This window comes from Dama dama, chromosome 11 (assembly GCF_033118175.1).
Source record: "Dama dama isolate Ldn47 chromosome 11, ASM3311817v1, whole genome shotgun sequence".
Classification (NCBI taxonomy): domain Eukaryota; kingdom Metazoa; phylum Chordata; class Mammalia; order Artiodactyla; family Cervidae; genus Dama; species Dama dama.
In genome coordinates, this window is record NC_083691.1 from 3,565,173 (window position 1) to 3,588,986 (window position 23,814).

Genomic DNA, 23,814 nt, shown 5'->3' on the forward strand with positions numbered 1-23,814 from the left:
ACGCGTGTGTGGTGGTTTAATCCTCACCCGACCCTGGGAGATCAGCCTTCATAGTGTCTGTGATTTGCACTTGAGGCAAGGTGAGAGGTGCGCCCGGTCAAGGCCAGGCCGCCGTGCTCAGGTCCTGCTTTCGGCCCACACGTGGCCCTGCTTGCACGAGGCTTTGAGCTCTGATCCTCCTCCTACGTTGAGTGTGGCCCTGTGTTAACTACAGGCTTGTCCAAACCTTCTCATTCTCTGTGGCCTTTCCCGCGGCCACTCCGGAGTCCTGAGCCTGGATCGCTGTGGTGGGGCAGACCCAGGTCTGCCCTGGCTCCCGACATTCCTGGTGAATGAAGGCTGAGGTCCCTGCAGACCTCACCCTGCAGACGGCCGTCCCCACACCTGTGTCCCCAGCTCGGCGTCCTCAGGCCGCCGTCCCACCAGCAGCTCCAGGAGGCGGGAAGCGGCTGCGAGTGGCCGGTGCGGCTGCATTTGGGGGTAACGCCCACGTGCGGGGTCTCCTGTTGCTGCAGATGACATCCCCGAGGACCTCAGGGACCCCTTCTACATCGACCAGTACGAGCAGGAGCACATCAAGCCTCCGGTCATCAAGCTCCTGCTGTCCAGCGAACTCTACTGCCGCGTGTGCAGCCTCATCCTCAAGGGGGACCAGGTGGCCGCCCTGCAGGGGCACCAGTCCGTCATCCAGGCTCTGTCCCGGAAAGGGATTTACGTGATGGAGAGTGACGACACCCCTGTGACGGAGCCCGACCTCAGCCATGCGCCCATCAAGATGGTGAGTGGCTTGGGCCGTGGGGCGGCGGCCGCTGTGCCCCTGAAGCGCAGTGGAGTTGCCCCGAAACTTCAGGCCTGAGACCACCTTCTCTCAGCGGGATGTGGCTGGGCTGGAACGGGGTGGGGGCTGCTTCCCCCGGCCTGTCCCTGGGGCAGCGCTGCCCCACCCCGACCGCGGTAAACCGAGTTGCCTTTAGAGGTGGCGACATGGAGTTGCCGAGCCCACTCTGAGAGTGTTTCACATGTATCTTCTAAGAATTTTCGTGCCAAAATAAAGAAATAGACGCGCCTCTCCTCCCCTGAGTGTCCCCCTCCCCATCCTTCTCCGCAGCCGTTCACCAGCCTGGCGTTTCCAGGCCAGGCTGCTCCGGGTCAAACCCACCTCCTGGCGCTTCCCATGTGGCTTTAGCTTAGGCCATTCTTGGGCGTTCTGCATCCTCTGTTTTTTGGCCTGGCTGGGTGTGTTTTGGGTTGGGAGGATGTTCCCGGTTCCGGGAAGAAAGGGCTTCAAGGCCTGAGTTCAGCGTGCAGACCCCGAATGCCCGGGGCCGGCAGTAGTCACGCGGCCTCGGGCCTGTCTCATGCCTTCTTCCACGGCTGAGCTCTCATGGGGTCCTCGGAGGGGAGGATGGGGGGCCAAAGTGAGGTGACCCCGAGGAGGGCTCCTGTGTGGGTGTGGGGAGGATCTCCACTTGACCCTGGGCTGCGGGGCAGGGGAGGGTGACCGACTGCTGCCTCTGCCCCCAGAGCGCCCACATGGCGATGGTGGACGCCCTCATGATGGCCTACACCGTGGAGATGATCAGCATCGAGAAGGTGGTGGCCAGCGTCAAGCGCTTCTCCACCTTTAGCGCCTCCAAAGAGCTCCCATACGACCTTGAGGATGCCATGGTCTTCTGGGTCAACAAGGTGAGTGCGGAGGCCCTGCCGGAGGCGGGCGAGGCCTAAAGCTCCAGGGGTGCCCTGTGGGTGCAGGTCCCTTCTCGCTGAGAGCGTCACCTTCCTGTGTGTCCCACTGAAATGCGGCCCACCCGGAGGCCCAAGAGACTGTCCGCTGTGGTTCAGACAGACGGGCTCCTCCTGCGTGTACAGACGGAAGGATGAGGGGGCTGCGAAGGGGCCACGTCGAGTGTTGGTCCTGCTTCATAAATTCTTGTTTTTATGTCAGGCACCCAGTGTGCATTCATGGAGATCTCAGTTTCAGAAGGCGTTTCGATTAAGAGAAAAGGGTATCTTCTTGAATGCTGTTTTCTCCTTTGTCATTTAGAAGCTCGCAGTGTGACCATCTGTATGGTCCGTGTGAAGAATGTTCTTTCTCCGTGGGGTGTGATGATGGTCCCCTTGGAGCCTGGGGTTATTAAGCCCCTCCCCGCAGAGAGGTGCTGCCTGCGGGGCTGTGTGCTCAGAGAGCAGAGGGGCCGGAGCCGGGCAGCCCTCGCGGGGCTGTGCTCCACGCGGGGGCTCGTGCATTCCTCACTGCGCAGCTCGCACACGCGTCCTCTGCGTGTAAGGGCCTCATCCGGGGCCAGCCAAGGAGCAGGGCAGAGCCTGGCAGGGCCTGCGTGTCTCGGGGATGACGTTCTGCCAGGACGTCTGCGGAGACGGTCAGCCTGCTCCTGGTTCCTCCCCCAAGGAGGGCCGGGCCTCAGGGGTGAGGGACGCCCGGTGAGGTGGGGGCTCTCCTCAGGCTCACTGTGGACCTCTGGGCGTGGTCGGGACTCGGCGCCTGGCCAGTGCCTGTGAGATCGTCTCGTGGCGGAAGCAGCTGCCCTTACGCGCCCGCCGGCTTCGTGTGGGGGTGCGGGTGGGAAGCGCCGCGCGGGAATCTGGAGGCAGAGTGGGGCCTGGCCAGGGTGCGGGACGAGGGTCCTGGTGTCTACGCTCTGCCCGTCCGTGGTGGTGTCAGTCTTTCTGTTCAGCCGTGAGTGGCTGTGTCATCTTACAGTGTTAGTTGGCATTTTCCTAACGACTAAAGGTGTTTCTGTGTATTTTGTTAGGTGTCCGTTCAGATAGTTGGCCCAGGTTTAATGAGGTGGTTTGTCTTAATGAGTTTCGAGAGTGTTTTATGTATATAAAGATCTAGGGATCTAGCACTTTCTTCGGTGTATTTTCTTGTGTTTTTATTGTTTCAGCATCAGAATAATGGCCAGTGTCAAAAACATGAGTTGGGAAGTATTCCCTCCTTTATCTTGTGAAACAATTTTTGTACGATTAGTATTATTTTGTCATGAAGTCTTTGATGGATTCACTGCTGAACCCATCTGGGCTTGGAGTTTTCTTAGTGGGAAGATTTTTAAATTATGAATTTAACTTCTTCAGTGTACATGTAAGGTATTTAGGATTTCTGTTAATTTCGTGTCAGTTTTGGCAACTTGTGACTTTCAAGGAATTTGTCAATTTTCTTTAAATTTTGACTTTATCATCACGTTCATATTTCTTTGTTGTCCTTTCGTGTATGTATGATCCATAGTAATGTCCCCTCTTGTTTCCCGCTCTTAGTAATGTCTGTCTTTTTTTCTTCCCTTTGTTGGTCTAGTTTATCAATTTTATTAATGTTCTAAAAAATCTGCTTTTGGTTTTTATTGATTTCTCCAGTTATTTTCTATGTAACGTCTCTTCTTGCTTTTATTATTTTTGTTTATTTTGAATTTAATTTTCTCTCCTTTCTAGATAAAGTAGAAGATTAGTTCTTTTACACCATTGTTCATTATAATATAAACATTTAAAGTTAATAAGTCCTCTTTAAGTAGTACTTTAGCTGCACGGTGCACATTTTTTTTACATGCTGTGGTCTTCTTCCTTCTCTTTAAGATATTTTGTTTCACTGGTGGATCCTTGTTCCATCAGTGGGTTGTCTGGAAGCTTGTAGTTTAGTTCCCATGTTTGGTGGGGTGGTTCTGGGTATTTTTCAGAGCATTGGTTTCTCGTTCCATGCTGTGTGACTGCAGTCCTTCGAGGCTTATTGAGGCTTGCTCTGTGTCCACTGTGTGGTCTTGCCGGGTGTTCCCCGTGCTCTCTGCTGTCCGCTCAGCGCGCCGCACGTGTCAGTTCAGGTTGCTGTGGATGGGGTGCATCTTCGGGGGCTTCACGCCCCGTCAGGCAGTGACCGGAGGAGAGAGTTGGAATCTCCAGGCATGACTCTGTTTTGCCTTTTGGTCGTGTCCGTCCTTGCTTTATGTGTTTATCACATGTTGTTACATTTGTGCACTTAGGATTTTTCTGTTCTTTTGTGGTCGCAAAGTGTCCCTTTGTCACAGGTGACGGTCCTTGCCTCCAGCCTTCTCGCAACCAGCGCATCTCTTCCCTTCCTCATATTTTATTTTTTAATTATTTATTTGTTTTCGGTTGTGCTGGGTCTTCACTGCTACGCGTGGGCTTTCCCTAGTTGAGGTGAGCGGGGGCTTCTCCTGTTGCAGACCATGGGCTCTAGGGCCCCCGGGCTTCAGTAGTTGTGACTTGAGGGCCTAGTTGCCCCTTGGCACTTGGAATCTTCCCTTACCAGAGATTGAGCCCATGTCCTCTGCATTGGCAAGCAGATTCTTCACCACTGGACCTCCAGGGATCCCCCTTCCTGTTATGTTTAATTTCTCCTTGTCTTTCTGTTTAAAGTGGGTTTCTTACGGATCTCTTCTAAGCAATTGGAGTTTTAGACGAACTGCATTTAACCCAGTGCTGGAGATGTCTGGGTTTGCATTTCATCTCAGCAATTGCTGAGTCTGTGTGCCACGTGACTCCAGAAGTCCGTGCGTGGTGACTCTGGAAGTCCGCATGCCACAGCTGGCGAATCCGTGTGCCCTAATGAAAGATCCCACATGACGTAACTAAGACCCCTGATGCAGGCAAATAAATAAGTATTTTAAAAGAGTTTTTTCCCTGTCCTTGATTTGATTTGCATGAGTTCACGTATCTATGTTCTTGTTTAACGATGAGACATTCAGCTCTGTGGCATTTCATCTGATCGTAGCTTTGACCACGTGCCTTGTTAAGTGTTTTTCTCCATGGTATTATTTTGTAATTTGCAGTTTTGATCTTAACTTTGAGTTAATAATTCCAGAAAAAGGTATTTTTATTTCTGAGCAGCTGTAGTAAGTGCTTCCGGTGTCTGATGGTTGCTGGTGGTATCGTGGTGGTCAGGGAATGTGCAGGCCCCTGTCGGGTGTCTGGGTGGGTCTCAGCCAGGCCGTGTTGTCAGCGGTGTTTGGTGATGGTGGCCGTGACCTTGTGCTGCCTGAGCCCCCAGGGTGCTCTGCGATGAGGCGGGGAGCAGTGCACGGGCACCAGGGGGCGCCAGGCCCTTCCTCCTCCTCTGTGTCAGGGGTCACGGGGTCAGAGTCATAGGTCACGGCATCTGTGTTACCTGCATCTGAGAGAGTTCACACAGGCAAGGTGGGGTCTGGGTCATGAAGGAGGGACATACACCCCAGTGCTGGAAATCAGTCTCAGTTGCCTTCCTAATGTATTTGATTTCTTCCGCTTTAGGTAAATCTTAAAATGAGAGAGATAACAGAGAAAGAAGTTAAGTTAAAACAGCAGTTACTGGAAAGTCCAGCTCATCAAAAGGTAAAGGGTAGATTTCACTTCTCTGGAATGCTCTGTTGCTGTAGCTCCCGATTGTAGAGAATCGTGTCCGTGTGGGCTCCCTGCTTGTTTTTCCGTTTCACTCGCCAGGCAGGGAGTGGGTGCCCTGGGGCCCTGCCCTGGCGGCGGGGGCTCGGCAGCCCGCTGCCCTTTCTTCCAGACAGGGGTGGTCTAGTATTGAACTTGAATTTGGGAGGGTGGGGGAGCGGAGGGAGGGCGTAAGGGTCACCGAGGGTGCAGGGTCACCCGAGGGGAGTCAGCACAGGAGGGGACGTTCCTGGCAGCCAGAAGTCCTCTCGGGGCCCTCGTGGGCCATGCGTGCAGTGTGTTCAGGAGGGTAAAGGTCCTGTGTCCAGTGAAACGACACATCTCCATCCTGTTTGTCCCTGTTTTGGGGGATGGGGGGGCCACGTGCGTGTGTGACTGAGTCCACGTTCCTCCGCGTGTGCACACCGTGGCTGGCCGAGCCTGCGGTCCCAGGGCTGCGGGTTGAGGGAGCCTCCGCTTGCTCCCTCCTGGGCCCCGGGGATGCTGTCCGCGGGTCCCTCACCCCAGCCAGGCTGCCGTGAGCCCCCTCTCAGACAGGCGCAGGTGGCTTGCCGAGGCCCTCTCTGAGCGGGCTTAGTGCCTGTCCTCTGGGGGGCCCGGCCCGCTCGCCCCCAGAGGCTAGTGTCGCGGGGGTGCCTGTGGTCCCCTGGGTCCCCTGCTAGTGCAGGGCGTCCCGGGCCACATGCGCTGGACACAGCTCGCCTCTCGGAGGCGGCGCACCTCCCGTGTGAACGTGGCGTATGGAGTGTGTCTCGTCCGTCCTCAGCGGACCTGCCTGCTGACTCTTCTCCTGCCTTCCTTCCCTCGCCTCCTGAGCAGTCTCCCTCCAAGTGGTACTGGAAGTTAGTGCCCGTAAGTGGACCCTGCGCGCAGACGGCCGTCCGCCGCCATCACTTGCTTCCATCTCAAATCGCTCGTGACTGTGTCTCTGTTTGAGTGTCCTCCCTGGTGGTCTGTTACACTTCTTGCGGGGCAGGGCTGGCCCGACTCTGGGCAGGGTGGGCCGTGACGGGCCCTCTCCGCTCCAGGGAGGCCTTCGGTAGCCACCACCCAGAGCGCGGTGTGCCCACTTTCTTAGGTAAACTTAACAGACAGCTTCGTGTTTCTCCTTTGAAGAGGTAGTTTCATGCTTTCTCTGATGAACTTCAGGGTCAGCGACAGGACCCATTCCCTTTCTTATAGATTCTAGCAGGAATGGCCCGTGGCATGATTTGCCGAGTGACCCTTGGATTTGTTCTTCCTGGTGACGTGGTCCACCAGTGACTGTTCTGGAAATGGACCCAGTTTGTTACACCGTTTCCCGCGGACAAATACTTGGTGCTCCAAGCGGTGCCCTTTGAAATGAAGTTCTGCAGAACAAATCTTTTTGAAGCTTCCTTATTTTTGCCTGTCCCTTTAGTTTAATTGTTTGGATCAAATGATCCTTAGGATTCGACTATAAAGGAGATACGATAGATATAAACCGTCAGTGGGATCTGCATGAACAGTGACAGAGTCCACTTTGTGGCTGATGGATGATTTTGCTTCTTTGAAATGTAATCATCACAAACAGGGGAAAGGCCAATTTTTTTTTTTTTGAGTGTTTACATATCTCTTAACTTGCTGAAAACCAAAGGCCAGAGAGCGACCTGTGAAAGCAGGTCTGAGGCGTAGTGAGGACAGTCAGGCGTGGAGGTCCTCCGGAAGGAGGGTGTCAGACGAGACGAGGGCCTCACTGGGAGATGTGGCCGGGAGCAGAGCCCTCGGGGTCTCCTCCCGGGGGGTCGGTCCCATCGGCTGCCCGAGCGAGTGGGCCCAGGGCTGGGAGTGGGGCCCCCTTGAGGGGCAGTGGGCCCCCTCGAGGGGCGGTGCCGGCTCCCGGACCCGAGGGGTCAGCGCTTTCCCCAACGCAGACGCGCACCATCCGTCCTCGGCGAGAAACCATCCGCTTTCCTGCATGCTGTGCTGTGCCGTGTGCTGTGTGTCTGTGTGTGTGCGCGCGTGAGGCTGGTCAGGCGCATGCCTCGGGCTGCACGCGGGAGCCCCTGGGCCTGGCCCTGGGCAGGAGCCTGCACCAGGCCGAGAAACAAGTTAAAAGTCCCCGTGGAGACTGGTGGGAGTGGTGCACATCGCACGGGCCCAGGTGGGGCGTGATCTGTGCACTCGCCGCTGCTGACCGCCCGGTGCTGGCACTCTGGGGTTGCTGCTGGGGGCGTTCCTATGGGTTGATTGACTCTCCCATGCGGCTCCCGGAAATCAGCACGGGCCTTGTTCCTTGAGCCGGCACTGTGCTCTCCTACCCTGGGAAAAGCGTGGCCGCAAAAATGCCAGGCTTACCTGCACCGCAGTACGTGGTCACCCGGCGGCCTGTGTGTCCACGCTCTGAGCGAGGCCCAGGTACAGGGCGGCCCCTGCGGGCGGGGGAGGCTCCGCACTGAGCACTTGTTTCCTGTCCATAAACACAGCGGCACAGAAACCTTGGAAGAAATAGCACTTCACATGCCTTCAGATTCCCCATGTGCCCGTGCACTTATTTGAGGGGCTGGAGAATGCATCAGACGACTTTTTGTCTAAGCTGGTTTTGGAAGTTTCCCAAACTCCGTGTGAATGCTGCCTTGTGTTTTTCATAATGCCGAGGTGTGTGCTGCTGGTTCTGAGAAAGACCAGTAATGCGGGTCTTCCCAGCGTAGGGCGTTCACCACATAACTTGTTTCTTATCCGTGGACCTTGTGCAGCCCCTGGCAACGTAGACGTGTGTCCTGCCTCCTTCCCCGGGGTGCTTGGCCCTCAGAGTGAGACGGCCCTGGTGTCCTGAGCAGCTCACCGCGGTCGCCCGCTGTGGCCAGGAAGCGCAGTTCCCTGGGTCTGGACGCATCTTCTAGGCAGAGGGTGTAACCCAGGCCGCGAGGCTTTCCTGCGTGGCTGCTGTTGTTCTGGCCGTGGTCCGGCCAGCTGCCGTGGATGCTGGCTGAGCGCTGGCGCCGCGCATTGACCGGGTCCTCTCTCTCCCGCAGGTGCGCTACCGCCGAGAGCACCTGTCCGCACGGCAGCCGCCCCACTTCCCGCTGCTGGAGGACCTGATGCGGGACGGCAGCCACGGGGCGGCGCTCCTGGCCGTGGTCCACTACTACTGCCCAGAGCAGATGAAGCTGGACGGTGAGTGTGGCCTGCGCCTCTTGAGGGACCCTGGGGGCTGGAGGGCGTGCAGATCGCCAGTGTAGACGATGAAGCAGGCGGGGGTAACCCTGAGTCCTTGGCGCCCGCTGGGGCAGCGCGTGGACGCGTAGATCTGGCAACAGCATGCCTGGGCTTGGCCTGCGTTGTACCTGGTTGGTGGGGGGTGGGACATATATGGTAGCATGTTCCCTATCAGTGACCGGACTGACGTCTCGGGACGGCTAAGAGCCGATTAGCCCCACTCCAGTCGAGGTGAAGTGTCCTGAATGTGGTTTGGGAAAACAAGTGCAGAATCCAGCCTGTGGACACACTGGCGGGGGGGGGCGCCTGCAGGCCTGCTGTCGGCGGCGTCACCGGGCCGTGGGGAGAGGGGTAAGTGGTGCCCCAAGCGGCGCCGGCAGGAATGGGATGCTGATGTGGGTTTGCCTTGAGCCCTTCTCTCTGATGTGGGGTGGGGCGGGGGCATGAGTTCCACAGATGCCCTGACCGCCGGCTGCACAGGGCGTGTCTGCCAGGCTTGTGGCTAGCAAAGGGCTGACCGTGGTCCCGCCCTGATCCAGGTGCAGACGTGCTGGGCTTGGTAGTTTCTAAAACACACAGGTGACTTTGAAAGAGAGGGGGAGTCTCAGGTTCCGGGAGGGATCTCCGTCTTTAGTGAAAATCTCGGAATTGGCACCTGATTGCCCTGGGCCTGTAGGCCTCTGTGCTTGTGTGGCCTAGGCCGCCTGCCATGGGAGCTGTGACCAGTGCCCTGGGAGGACTCGGGGGCACCCCCTGCCAGCGGGACAAAACCAGGAGGCCTGTCGGATGCCCAGGCCCGGGACTGAGGGGGATCTTTCAGGGGGAAATGGGCCGCCAGGCTGCATCCTGGGTGGGGAGGAGGCAGGTCTGCGGTGAGTTTACATGAGATGGAGTCAGGACTCAGGAGACTGTGGGTCTCACTTGAGTGCTGCAGTGTGGGAGTGTGGCCACCACCGGGCCCCCGCCCCCGCAGGAAGGCAGCGGGCTGCAGGCTGGCGGGCACAGCAGACAGACTTGCGCAGATGGACATCTGATGGAGCGCACAGTGTTCACCATGAAGACTTCGGGGGAGAGACTGGAGTGGCACGCTCGTGTGCGCGGGGGTCTCCCTGACCCTCGGCACCTCCTGCGGCTGCCTCGTAGGAGTTCTGCCTCCCTGGTTCAGTAGTTCTGACTTTGGTTTTGTGCAGCCTGCTTCTCACCTCTCCACTGGGCTCTGGAGACACAAAGAGGTACTAGGAACAGAGAGTCTGTGGTGCGGATGAATCAAGCCCGTAGGAGGAGAGAGTCGAGGCTCACTGCGTCTGTAGCAGAACTTAAGAATGGGGTTTTAAAAGCGACACAGGGTGAGATGACCGGAGGCACACTTGTGACCTAACTTGTAAGACCGACTGACGACACAGATGGGGCCAGGAAGGCTGGAGGGGACTCCAGCACACGGGCGCAGGCCCGGCCCAGGGCACCAGCTCACAGGGAACCTGCCCTCTTAGATGAGAATGGAATAAGGCGTTTACAAGGATGGGCTTGATTAAGGCCACAGGAGAAACCACGACAGATTTCGTCACAACATGGTAAAACGGGAAATCAGAAATGTGCAGTGTCTTTCTCCAGACTGGAAATCTTGAATGTGTGGAAACCAAAGAACTTACTCTAAAACATTTCATGATCTAACTTGGAGTCACAGCGGGATTTCCTAGTGGGGGCTCACCGAGGGCAGGTGTCTTTATCCGTTCAGCTCACTAACGCACCCCAAGGGTGTCTGGGACAAACTGGTGTTTGGTAGGTGTTTGTGGAATAAATGAGTGACATGCGTGCCTGAATGCACGGGCCGCGGCTCCGATGGCTCAAAGGGAGACTTGTTGCCTCAACTCCAGTCCTTTGGCCACCTGATGTGAAGAGCCGACTCGTTGGAAAAGACCCTGATGCTGGGAAAGATTGAGGGCAGGACGAGAAGGGGACGACAGAGGTTGAGGTGGGTGGATGGCATCAGTGACTCGATGGACATGAGTCTGAGTGAACTCTGGGAGCTGGTGATGGACAGGAGGCCTGGCGTGCTGCGGTCCGTGGGGTCGCAGAGTCGGACACGACTGAGAGACTGAACTGTCGCCTCAGCGCATGTCCTGCAGAGCAAGGAGTTTAAAAGTTAGTATGCCAGGGTGATCTCAGTGCATTTGATAATAATAGAGAAATAAACCCAAAACAGCTCAAGGAAGGAGAATGAAGAGTAGTAGCCTTCTGTCTCTGCTGGTCAGGAATCATCCGAGCGCGAGGAGGAGCCAGGCTGAGCTGCAGGTGCCGCCCTGGGGGACGTGCCCCCTGGTGTGGGGGGACGTGCCCCCTGGTGTGGGAGGCCGAGCGAGAGCCCGGGGAGCCCCCGGAACCGACGCCCCCAGCACCAGGGGCAGGGTGTGAGAGGAGGGGTCCGGGCCTTCCCTCCCAGTGGGAGTCGGGGCCCGGGGTCGCCAGCCGTGCTGCCTGGGGTGCTGTGTCTGGGACACACCACTGTCCCTGGGTGCCGGCCTTTCTCCTCTGACACCGCTGCTCTTTGCTTTACGACTGACGGGTGACTGGGCTGCATGGACATCGGTCTCCTGGTCACGCTTTAACCCCAGCGCGGTCGTCGGTTGGGAATTTCTGGCGAGCCGTCGTTGCAGTGCCTGCGGCCGGTCTCCTGTGTCGGGAGGGCTTCATGAATTCTTGCTTCATTCGGCACACTGACCCATTCAGTGTTCTGTCGCTTTGATTGTCCCAGACGTCTCTGTTTCCCTTTGCCTCAGCTGAGCACGGGGAGCTGGGCAGAGGGGCGCAGGCCGATGCTCTGTGGGAACCTGGCGCCTGGCGTGGCCCATAGCCTGTCGGGTGGGGGGACGGCCAGCACAGACTGGGGACGCGCCCCCTGTGAGGCACCGGTGAATGCAGTGGGACCCCACCCCACATGTGCCAGACACCATGCCTTGGACGGAAGTCACAAGGGTAGAAAAGCAAAATTGAAAAACTTGGGGGAAAAAATAGGAAAATGTTGTTATGACATTGGTACTGGGATGGATTATTTAAATTACAGAATATCACAAGTAATAGAAAAGATTCCTACATTTAACTGTGTAAAACTTACTGTGGTGACAGAGGAACATCATAAAACAGTGATTAAAATATGCCCCCAAAAAAATGTTTGAAATAAATATAAATTGACAAGGGGTTGCCACACTGTTGTTTTTTAACCAGCATACACAAAGAATTCTGACGAATCAGTAGGATTTGAAGAACCCGAGGGGAAGTAAGAGCAGGCTTTTTGAAGAAGAGGTGGTCCAGGTGAGCACACGGCCCAGTGCAGGGAGGGGCCAGAAGCCGTGGGCAGGCTGGGGTGTGGACAGGCCAGGGCCAGGTGTGAGCAGCATAGCTTGTGACCCCTTCTGGAAGGGTTCCCGGTGAAGAAAGCATGCAAGTTTGGTTTTTCATAATAGCGGAAATTGTGGAATCCTAAGTGAATGTGAGGGTTGCTCTCTCGTGTCCGACTATTTGCGACCCCACGAACTATACACAGTCCATGGAATTCTCCAGGCCAGAATACTGGAGTGGGTAGCCTTTCCCTTCTCCAGGGGATCTTCCCAACCCAGGGATCAAACCCAGGTCTCCCGTGTTGCAGGTGGACTCTTTACCAGCTGAGCCACCAGGGAAACCCTGAATCCTGTATAGCCATTGGGAAATTGTGGAAACTTCTTAAAGAGATGGGAATACCATTGTGGGAAAAGACCCTGATACTAGGAAAGACTGAAGACAAAAGAAGAAGGCGGTGGTAGAGGATGAGATGGTTAGATAGCATCACCAACTTACTGGACATGAGTTTGCGCAAACTCCAGGAGGTGGTGGAGAACAGAGGAGCCTGGCGGGGTACAGTCCATGGGGTTGAAAAGAGTTGGACAGGACTTAGTGGCTGAACAACAACAAGTAGAGCTGTTGAAATGAATGACAATATCTGCTCACATCAGCATAGAACTTCTGAAACATGATTCTGGGTCTGGGGGAAGTAACAGGCTGCCGCCTGCTAGGCACGGCTTGTCGTCGTGACTGCTGTCTGTCTGCAGTCAGCCAGGCCGCAGTGCGCCGTGTCCATGATTCATAGGGCAGGCCTCACGTGATGCAGACGCTGCACGCGACAGGTCCCAGGGCTTAGAGGGTGCTGCCTTGGGGAGAAAGGTGGGTCAGCGCTGGGTGCTTACCGAGAGAAAATAAGATCTGAATAAGAGAAGGGACAATGTTAACATTTATTCACTTGGTGGAGGGTAGCTGGGAGTCTGATATTTATATCTGTAATGTTTCACAACCTGAATTTTAGAGTAAAAGGAACATTTCTTAGCAATATAATTGTGCACGCTACTCAACTTAATGAAAGTTTTCTTCTGAGAATTCACAGTGCTAGGGCATCACCACGTAGGACAGTGTTTGAACATAAATCCCATTTGTGCGTGAGATTTCACTGCATCTTTGGAAATGACTTCTTAGGAGTAAAGTTATTTTAAAGTGAGTTTCTCAGCCCTGTTTGTGTATTTGTTTACAGGCGGATTAAAGTCGCCAGTACCGCCGCCTCTAGTTTAGCCTTGGGTGGTATCTGGGTGCTCTGGTTGCTCCTGAGGCTGGGCCCACGTCCCTCAGGAGCCTGTTCAGTGGCCCAGCGTGGGTGTCCATGCTGGAATTTTCTGGCTGAGGGTCTGGCATTCTGCAGAGCAGCATGAAATGGAAAAGTGGTCCTGCTCCGGGTGCAGCCAGCCAGCAGAGGGAGACCGTGCTCTGCGGGGCTCCTGACTTCTGTGATGAGCAGTGTCCCGTACATTTCCGAGGGACAAGCCTGACGTTTCCCGTTTTGTGCGCCCCTTTCCCACCCATGGAGATAGTGTCACTGGAAGGACTTGGGGGAGAAGCTTGGTTAAATGTGCACAGGTCTTTATAAACTGAAAGGTCATTGTCACAGTTCATGCTGGAAACCCTGTGTTAAGAGTTCAAGTCATTTCTGTATACTTTTTAGATATTAACAGTTAAATTCAGGTCCTGGAGATTTTTCCTATCTTTTTCTAGGTGTTTTCTTTCTATATTTAGCATTACTTTTATAACCACTTGTGATGTTTAATAGTGCTTTTTACGTTTTTAAATGTCACCTCTATCTTCATTTAAAATTTTTTTCAATTGAAAATTGTGTCTATATATGCACACAGATCTGTGTGCATGCACATCATAAAACAGCATATCTTTATAATAAATTGCAGTTTCCTTTTTATCTGTTAGACATATGCTTGAAGGAGGTGACGTCGATGGCTGACAGTTTGTATAACATTCGGCTTCTGAGAGAATTCTCCAATGAATATCTTAACAAATGCTTTTATCTCACCCTAGAAGACATGCTGTATGCGCCTTTAGTGTTGAAGGTAATAATCAGTTATCAAAAGCACGTTTTTAAAACCACGTGGACATAAGCTATTCACTGTGTGCTTGATTTCTTTTGTTTTTTCTTGTAGCCAAATGTTATGGTGTTTATTGCTGAGCTATTCTGGTGGTTTGAGAACGTCAAACCAGATTTTGTTCAGCCCAGGGATGTTCAGGAACTGAAGGATGGTGAGTGGCAAACTTCCGTAAATCAGAGTGCTGAGGTGTGCTTATGGGCTCCTGCCTTTATGCAGCAGTGGGGTCTAATCAGGGCTTTCTCTAGGGAGTACCAGGGAGCTTAACACACTGAGCAGTCTGCTTCCAAAGTCGAGGTCTGGACACCAGGACTGTCATTGTTGGACCAGTGTTCTGGGAGCAATTTCAGGCTGGGCCTGACCTCCACCCTGAGCCCATGGGGGCTTGAGCTGCAGTGACCACTGAGGCGCTCAGTCACAGGCTGAGCCCAGCTGACCAGCTGCCTTCTGAGGGTTTGGCCGCTGATTGGCTCTGTCCACGGGCCCAGGGAGGAGGCTGCGTGTTAGGGGTCCGTGCGCCCTCCCACGCCAGTGCTTGCTGGCCTAGTCTGGCTTGGGTCTTTTGATTTTAGTACTTATTTTGGTAAAATATTTGTTTTATTCATTACAGAATATGCCTAATGACCTTGAAACCAGTTTTTTGGGTTTTTTTTTTTTTTTTAGAAGTTTGGTTTCATGTAAAAGTTTTGTTTTTAGTACTTAGAAAAATGGATTTTTTTTAAAAAAATCATTCTTCTCTCTAGTGTTATAAATAGCGGTAAATAACAAGACTATTCCTATAAAACTGTTTCTGCAGCTAAATCAGTGTCGCACCCCAAAAGCAGCCGGCCCCCAGTTCCCATCTCCAACGCCACCAAGCGCAGCTTCCTGGGCGGCCCCGCGGCGGCGAGCCCGGCAGACCCGCAGCCCCCCGCCCCGCCGCACCACCTGCAGCTCGGGGAGCCCGAGGCCCTGTAAGTCCGCCCCGCCGCCCACTCCTGCCCATCTGCTGTTCCCACTGGGGTCACCTTTCTCAGGGCGATGGGAAGCTGCAGGGAGTCAGTAGCGAGGACCTGCTCTGTGGGTGCCGCGCTTCGCCCAGGTGAGCAGGGTAGCCGCAGCGCGAACTTGAATTTGCTGTGGAAACTTGAAGCCTCTTGTATTACGGGCCATGACCAGAGGTCAGTGTGTCTCTGAGCTGCAGTCGGGATATTTATCCAAGTTTGACTTCTTGATGTTCTTGGTACTTTTGGGGTTCATTTTTACAGTGATTAATTTTCCCAGGGAGTCAATGAATCTTTTGCAGCTCGATGTGAATTCATGCTGGTCTGTTTTTGAACTTGAAGATCGGCAGCTGGTGATTTTTCTCTCCCATCCGCTCTGTTTAGGGGGAAGGGAGCCTCTGCTTTTAGCCCATCACACCCTTTACTGCCGCTGAGACAGAAGCAGCAGAAGACGGTGCAGGGAGAGGACCCCCCAGGTAAGAAGTGCCGCCTGCCGCCCCTGCCGGCCCCCGCCACCTACCGCCCCCATCCCTCCCCATGGGGGTCATTAAACCATGGTTTCAAAGTAAGCTGATTCAGCATGAGGTAGTGCTGTTGGTTAAGACTGGCAGAATGCTGTTTGCTTTTTATTGGTGTACCTTAGAATTTGTAGTCTTTACAGTGACCATATTAAAGCTAACGAATTACATAAAGCATGGCATCACATCGTTTCAGAAACTTACACTTTGACATTCACTGGTTCTTTTAATTGACATTGACATCATTTATTGATAAAGTGAAAGTGAAAATCACTTAGTCTTGTCCAACTCTTTGCGACCCCATGGACTATGTATAGTCTATGGAATTCTCCAGGCCAGAATACTGGAGTGGGTAACCGTTCCCTTCTCCAGGGGATCTTCCCAACCCAGGGATCAAACCCAGATCTCCCGCATTGCAGTCGGATTCTTTACCAGCTGAGCCACCAGGGAAGCCCAAGAATACTGGAGTGGGTAGCCTATCTCTTCTCCAGCAGATCTTCCCAACCCAGGAATTGAACTGGGGTCTCCTGCATTGCAGTCAGATTGTTTCCCAGCTGAGCCACCAGGGAAGCCCATTATTTATTGATATTGCCATGTAATTGACATTGTCATGATTTTGTGACCCAGACTGAGTTATACATTACCTATTATCGAAACTGTGGAAAATTGTATTGGGATTTTTTGCTTTCCTAAGCAGTTTTGGTGTGCTGAGTTATAATGCATTTCCTTGAGAAGTGGTTATTATAATGAAGGAATTTCAAGTGATATAAAACTGGTTACTTAAAACTGAGCTCATCACTGTTTTCTCCAAACCACAGACCAGCGACACCGATCCAATTCCTTAACCCGAGCCGACAGTCAGCCCCGAGGAGCAGCCATAGCATGGACAGAGAAAAAGAACAGGTGACCTGTCCATGTTTCAAACACGTTTCTGCGGGAAATGGTGGTTAGTCTAACAGAGCGGTACCCCAGGTGTGGTCCAGGGACCTCAGAATATGTCTTTAGCGATGCTGCTGCTTCCCCCGTTCGGAGGCCCTGGGCATTGTGGGGTCACAGCAGCTTGACTCGGTCAGATCTGAGAATCCAGCCAGGGACACAACTGAGGCCGCTCCTTACACTCTGCCCTGGCTTGTTTTAGAAAACATGGCCACAGCTCATGTAATGGATTTCTTACTGGCATTTTTAATCATTTTCAAAACATCTCAGTGCAGATTCCTGGGGTGATACCTATGGACTCGTATTGACGAATCTGTGAGAGCTTGTTGGGATCCTCAGCGTGGTTATAGGGGGCTGGGCCAGAGTGTCTGAGGGTTGCTGAGCTGAAAGACCCCTGGTTTTCCTTTGCCCAGGAGAGAGTTGTTTCCGCGTCCTGTGTGTAAAAGTAGGATTCTCTCGTGACTCGTGTTCTCGTCACTCACGAGCCTCTCGCGGAGCTGTGACATGTCCGATGGCCTCTCTCCCCACGTTGCAGGCCTGCGTCTCAGCCAGCGCCCTTCGCCCTCCACCACACCGCGAGCTGTGACATGGACCCCGGCGGTGGTGATAGCGTCAGCCTGGCCCGCTCCATCAGCAAGGACAGCCTGGCCTCCAGCGTCATTCACCTGACACCACAAAACCAGCCCCAGCCCGCAGCCCTCAGGACCGACGGGAGGAGCCTCCTGAGCAACGTTGACATCGAGGACGAAGACGAGGAGCTCCTGGCCATCGTGAGGACGGACGTGGCTCGCCAGGGCGGTGACCCTGGCCTAATGGCCAGTGCCAGGTCTCCCCAGAGGCTAGCAGACACCTTCGAAAGTAAACCCGACAGCTTCTTCCTGGAGCCGTTGATGCCGGCTGTGCTCAGGCCAGCCAAGGAGAAGCAGGTGGTCACCAAGGAGGACGAATGTGGAGAGGGGCGGCCCCGGGCCTTCACGTCCAGGAGGTCTGGCGATGGCCACCAGCCTCTGGGGCGGAAGAAGGTGCCCAGCAGTCATGTCGCTCGGGACTTGAACAGGACTTTCACCCCCATCGCCTGTTCAGAGATTTCTGCAGGTTTTGACGCCGTGCCCGCTGAGGTGGGGCCCCAGGTGGCGGGGGACACGCATGGCGGGCCTCTGGCTGGCAGCGGTTTTGACCCGTCATCTCAGGGACAGTCCACCGACGGCTTCTTCCTTCACGTAGGCAGAGCCGACAAGGACGCGGAGGGCAGGCTCTACATGAGCTGCGCACGGAGCCCCGGCGCCCTCGGCCCAGACACCTGGGCTGTCAGACAGGACTCTGACTCGGACGTTGCAGACCTGGACGAGGCCGAGCAGGACTTTGCCGGCGAGGACCACCCCACGGCGAGGGCCGGGTATGGCGGGGAGGAGGAGTCCGCGAAGCTGCAGGAGGACCTGAAGGTGAAGGAGCATGAGGACAAGGATGACACCAGCGGCCGCTCCAGCCCGTGCCTGAGCACTGTCTCCCAGATCAGCAGCGTGTCCATGGCCAGCGGTAGCGTGAAGATGACCAGCTTTGCCGAGAGGAAGCTCCAGCGGCTCAACAGCTGTGAGACCAAGTCGAGCACGAGCAGCTCCCAGAAGACCACGCCCGACGCCTCGGAGAGCTGCCCGGCCCCGCTGACGACGTGGAAACAGAGGCGGGAGCAGAGCCCGAGCCGGCCAGGTGGGGACCACGCCAGCCTGCTGGCCTCCGAGCTGGTGCAGCTGCACATGCAGCTGGAGGAGAAGCGCAGGGCCATCGAGGCGCAGAAGAAGAAGGTGGAGGCGCTGTCAGCGCGACAGCGGCTGCAGCTGGGCAAGGCGGCATTCCTGCACGTGGTCAAGAAGGGCCGGGCCGACACCGCCCCGCAACCGCTGAAAGCAGGGCCCCTCGCGGGGGAGCATGCCCAGCACAATGGGGATGACTTCCTCGGCAAGGAGGAGGGCCGGGGAGCGCTGCTGGGGTCTCCGGACGTGGACGGGGAGGGCCTGGCCCTCATCCAGCCACATAAAGCCCGGGACCCCACCGGCCTCCCCGAGCTAGAGCGTGGCAAAGCGCTGTCGGCGGTGCTCCTGGAGGACACTGAGGGCGTGGACGTGGGCGAGTGCGACCTGTCCATCGAGAAGCTGAACGAGACCATCAGCACGCTGCAGCAGGCCATCCTCAGGATCTCCCAGCAGCAGGAGCAGCTGCTGCTCAAGTCTCCCACCGTGCCCTCACCCGGGCCCCGCAACGGCTCCCAGGACCCCAAGGCCAAGGCGGCCATCCACTTTGGCGAGCCACCCTCTCCGACGGCCCTGACCAGTCACCGCAAGCCCCCTCGCCTTGGTCAGGGCCGGAACGCCCGGTCAGGGAGACCGGCTGAGCTGAAGGTGCCGAAGGAGCGGCAGCAGGGTTCCTCCCGGAGCAAGACGCCCACCCCTGGCCTCGAGACCACCCCACACTTGCGGTCCTTCCCGCCCCGGACGCCCCCCGAGCCGGGCTGGGACGGACTCGGTGAGCCCGGGAGCGAGGCTGCGGAGAAGTGTGTCTTCGACAGCTACCGACTGCACGACGAGAGCAACCAGCGGATGCTCGCCCTGTCGTCTTCCCGAGACACCAACATCCTTTCCGAGCAGGGGGGCTTCAGGGAGGGCCTGGAAGGCAGCGCGAAGGAGGTGGCGCTCAGCACCCTGACCGTGCCCGGGAAGGAGAACGTGCCGCTGGATGAGCCCCCGCGCAGCAAGGCCAGCCTCATCGAGGTGGACCTCTCCGACCTGAAGGCCCCCGACGAGGACGGGGAGACGGAAGGCCAGGACAGCTCCGTGGACCTCGGCAGCGAGGGGGACCAGAAGCCTGGGGTCGGCTTCTTCTTCAAGGTAAAGGTTGGCAGCAGCCACGCCCCACGGTGGGCTGCAGAGGCTATGGTTGTTGGGGCGGGGTGAGGGGTGGAACGCATGCGGCCTCCTGGCTGCCCAGCGCTCCCAGAGCAGCTGGCCACGCTCCAGCAGAGCTGCTTCTCAGGCCCCGAAACAGGAATTGTGTGTGGTTTTCATGTGTCTGGAGGTGTTTTTCTCATGATGGTTTTCGAACCATGTAAGAAGGAAAAGCGCTCTTAGTTCGAAGGCTCGCAGAACAGGTGGTATTTGGCCTTCGGGCTGAGGTTGGCTTCTCCCTATTGCAGTCTGGGCAGGTGAAGCTTCAGGAAACAGTTTGGAGCTTTTTCTTCAGGAGGAGAGGGCAGTGAGCTGTGAGATTTCTCTCTGTCTTGAGAGCATCTCCTTCTGTCCTGGCCCCCCGGGGCGGCTGACACCCACGGAGTGGTGAGGGCCGTCCTGTCAGGAGATGCCGGCCCCTGCTTGGCGTTCGTGCGCTTCAGTTGTAAACACACTTTAGCTCCTGTTGTGGAAACGTGTGTGTGGTTTTTCAGGCAAACAGTCTGTGTTGGTACACTGAATGCTTTTTGAACGGCACGGCTTGTTTCCCAGTTGTATTTTAGCGTGTCCAAAGGTGTGCTTCTTCTTCACTTAAAAAGAGTAAGGGAGCGTCTAGACTGTACATTTCCTGTTCTCAGTGCGTTAAGCGCGGGGCCAGGGTTGACTCCCCTGAGCATCGGTCCCAGCTGCTCATAGGTGACTGCAGGCGTACCGTCTGTAGGTTCAGGGCGGGGCCGGGGCGTGACTGTGCCGGGGGTCCCGTGAGGGTCCGTCCGGCTGCTTATAGGTGACGTCTGCTTTGCAGGATGAGCAGAAGGCGGATGATGAGCTCGCCAAGAAGCGGGCGGCCTTCCTCCTGAAGCAGCAGCGCAAGGCCGAGGAGGCCCGCGTGCGGAGGCAGCAGCTGGAGGCAGAGGTCGAGCTCAAGAGAGACGAGGCGCGGTAGGTGACCGAGATGCCTGCCTGCCGGGTCTGTCACGAACCCCCCCCTCCCCGCCCCCGATGCTGGGCACTGGCGTGAGCAGGACGCCCCGGCCGGTCCTTCCCGCAGGCGTAAAGCGGAGGAAGACCGAATCCGCAAGGAGGAGGAGAAGGCGCGGCGGGAGCTGATCAAGCAGGAGTACCTGCGGCGGAAGCAGCAGCAGATCCTGGAGGAGCAGGGCCTGGGCAAGCCCAAGGCCAGGCCCAGGAAGCCGCGGCCCAAGTCCGTCCACCGGGAGGAGCCGGGCAGCGACCTGGGTCCTAAGAGCGCCTCCCCCCGTAAGAAGGGCCGGGGGTGGCGTGCGGGCCCTGCCCCCTCTGCTCCCCACCGCCCCTCCGGCTGTCAGCTCCCACTTCCGTTCTCTGAAGTTGGGGCTGAGCGCTGACATCCCCAGGTGCTGGGAGGTGGCGGGCCGGCCCTTCCCACCCCCGCACAGACGGCTGGTGTGGGGGACGCGTGTCTCACGGAAGCGCGTCTTGTCTTGTCTATGGCAGCTGATAACCTGAGCCGGGCCCAGTCGGGCTCCAGCCTGTCCTTGGCCTCCGCAGCGACCACAGAGCCTGAGAGCGTGCATTCGGGGGGCACGCCTTCACAGCGGTGAGCAGGCGGGGTGCCGTGGGGTTGCTGTGTGGTGTGGGCGGCGGGCCGTCCGGCTGGCTCTGGGCTAGCTCAGAGGCGTGGCGGTGCCGTCACAGGAGCTGATCCCCGCCGCCCAGGCTCACCCGCTGCTGAGACGGTCCTGTGTTTGTCTTTCTGTGTCCCTGTGTTCTCCCAGCCCTGGACGCGTGTTCGTTTTTGACCTTCTAAGAATGGGTTGACGGTACCCTCTTTATCCTTAAACCCTTGAGACCGTGTGTGCTCTGAGCAGGGTGTTGCCTCTCACCACCACGGTCACAGACCCGCACTGCCGTTGGGTCCGCAGCCCACACTCACCATGGCTCACCAGTGTCCTTCCGTGAGCCCAGGCCAGTGCGGGACGCGGTCTCGCTGAGTCCATGTGCCCACTCCCCTGGGATGGGCCCTCGCCCTCCTGTGTCTTCCCGGGGCTGGACGCTCTGCCCAGAACGGGCCAGGTGCTTTGCTGCCCGCCCCTCAGCAGGTTTCCCCCGATCCGGGCCAGTCAGTGTGTTTTTGGCAGGAGCGCCCCGGAGAGGGGCTTGTGCGTTTTTCAGGGCAGCCTGTCGTGAGTGTCGCCTTGATGTGAGTTAAGGTGCTATTCCTGTGGGCACTGGTGTTTCCCTTTGGGATTAAGGAGTGAATCAGGAGGAGGTGGTGCTGGGGAGCCTGTCGATGGCTCTGACCGCCCACAGGCCTCAGCAGCCCCCGCAGATCTCTGTCCACGCTCCCTCCACACTGGCCTCCTGGTAGGCAGGTCCGCAGCTGTCCTGCCTTGCCACACCTCCGGGGGCATCTCGACACCTCCCAGGGACCCTGGCCTCCAGTTTGAACTTCGCTCAGGCAGTCAGTTACCAGGGCTGGATTCAGGTTTTGGCCACACCTGCTTCCTTGCACGAATGTGTCCTGCTTGGTGGAGGTGGCCTGAGGGCTGTGGCTAAGGCCGCCAGGGAGCGGAGAGGCCTGAGACCCCTGGGACGTGGACTCCGCCCGCCAGGCCCTTCCTCCCCCAGGCCCATCCCTTGCCGGCAGCAGCTCTGCCGTCCGGGCCCTGCTCACCGGGCTCTCACAGCAGCGGGGCTGCGTGATGCCCTGCTCCCCGGCGCCGCCTGAGGGTGGCCCGCCCCTGCCCAGGTCCCTCGGTGCCCCGGGGGTGGCTTCTTGGTGTCCTGTTGTCGTGTTCTCCTGGGGCAGACCGGCCGTGCTCCCCGCTGCGGCCGCCAGCCCATCCTGTGCTGGCGGTGCGGCCTGGCCCATTTCGGGCTGGGGTTCCACCAGCCGGTGCCCGTCGCGGGCGAGAGGCGGCGTGCCTGCCACCCTCCCATCCCTGCCCCCTGCCCCTCCCCAGCAGAGTCGAGTCCCTGGAAGCCTTGCCCGTGCTGAGCCGCAACCCCAGCCGGAGCACCGACAGAGACTGGGAGACAGCGTCGGCCGCGTCCTCGCTTGCCTCTGTGGCTGAGTACACAGGTGACAGCCTCGCGCTCGGGGACACGGCGCCCGGCCGCGTCCTGCGGGCACGGCCCGGCGCGGGGGGCGCGCCTTTGCCCTGCACCCCTTCATGGCTCACTGTGTGTCCTGGGCACGTAGGAACCACGGGCTTTTAAAAGAAAGTTAAATTCCAGCCTTTGTGTTTTTTGTGTATCAGAGAAACCGAAATTAGGAAGGGAGTAAGTTATCACTTATTTTAAACTTTTCCTTAGTTTATTCAGAATCTTTAACTTAGAGTTCTCTCATAGATTTGAACTGGCTGTTAACTCTGTGTTTTCAGAAAGTTATGAACACTCCTAATTCAGCCTGCCTGCTGCTTGGTTTAATAAGATAGTTGCGTTTCATGCGTGCACGTGTGTGTACACGCGCATGTGTGTGTATGTGTGTGTGCGTGTGTGCGTATGTGTGTGTGCGTGCGTGCCACAAATACTCACTCTGCACATTTTGGCCTGCTTCTCGTAGGTCCCAAGCTGTTTAAGGAGCCCAGCAGCAAATCAAACAAGCCAATCATTCACAACGCTATATCCCATTGCTGTCTAGCAGGAAAAGTGAATGAACCTCACAAAAATTCAATATTGGAGGCAAGTATCAAAGTTTCACACGTAAGTTTTCACGTAGAGGAAGGGTATTTATGAATGAAGGTTTTCCCTAGAGGGGAGAATCCTGTGGCTGACAGAAGAGGCTGCTGTCTCACACGCGTGTGATCATGTGTGGGGCACACAGTCCTGTCTGCTCACGCCTCCCGGCATGCCCTGGCCCTCAGTTTCAGCACGGCTCCACGAAAGAGCAGAACTCGGACCAGCAGGACGGAGGCCGCACTGGGGTCGGGCGGGGGCCTGGGGCAGGTGCCCTGGTAGGGAATGGGAGGCGGCTGGGGCTTCTTACAGGGAAGCCAGCAGACTTGGCGTGGTGCTGAGTAGGGGGGTCTTCGAGCGTCACAGACAGTGTCGGGGTGGAGACAGGAGGGAGCCCCAGCTCTGCACTGGGGCTGCTGGAGAAATGGAAGTTTGGGGCGAAGCCCTGGCGTCTGTGTCCTGTTGCCGCTTCCTCGCCAGGGCCGCAGGCCTCAGTCACTCTTCATGGTGTGTGGCCTCAGCAGGTGGACGGTCTGGACGGAGGGTTCAGGTTAGGACTGGGTGCGTGCCTGTAGCCTCACAGAGGCTCTGGCTGGGGGCCCTGTTGGGGCAGGGCTCCTTTCCACCCCAGGTCACCAGCTCCTCAGCTTTCGGCGGGTCCGAGGTGGCCCCGTAGTGGGCTGCCAGCTCGGCTCTGACGTCACAGCGTGCAGATAGCCACAGGCCGGCCGGAGGGCGGCCTGGCCCC

General features: G+C 56.9%; 1 protein-coding gene across 3 annotated transcripts in view; it reads left to right on the forward strand.

The window, feature by feature from the left end:
- The window catches only part of CAMSAP1 (calmodulin regulated spectrin associated protein 1), a 42,039-nt gene that overhangs the window by 14,504 nt on the left and 3,721 nt on the right, over positions 1-23,814 (forward strand). Inside the window, exons 3-17 of one of the 3 annotated variants that reach the window (XM_061154305.1) lie at positions 516-778; positions 1,525-1,686; positions 5,257-5,337; positions 8,397-8,538; positions 13,858-13,997; positions 14,088-14,184; positions 14,827-14,983; positions 15,398-15,489; positions 16,350-16,434; positions 17,003-19,349; positions 20,212-20,348; positions 20,458-20,666; positions 20,883-20,985; positions 22,352-22,470; positions 22,954-23,072. In XM_061154305.1, the coding sequence (XP_061010288.1) occupies positions 516-778; positions 1,525-1,686; positions 5,257-5,337; positions 8,397-8,538; positions 13,858-13,997; positions 14,088-14,184; positions 14,827-14,983; positions 15,398-15,489; positions 16,350-16,434; positions 17,003-19,349; positions 20,212-20,348; positions 20,458-20,666; positions 20,883-20,985; positions 22,352-22,470; positions 22,954-23,072 (4,253 nt within the window). Of the gene's footprint in view, positions 1-515; positions 779-1,524; positions 1,687-5,256; positions 5,338-6,237; positions 6,256-8,396; positions 8,539-13,857; positions 13,998-14,087; positions 14,185-14,826; positions 14,984-15,397; positions 15,490-16,349; positions 16,435-17,002; positions 19,350-20,211; positions 20,349-20,457; positions 20,667-20,882; positions 20,986-22,351; positions 22,471-22,953; positions 23,073-23,814 lie in introns of those variants that run through there. The other 2 variants (XM_061154306.1, XM_061154307.1) reach the window with 2 other exon arrangements.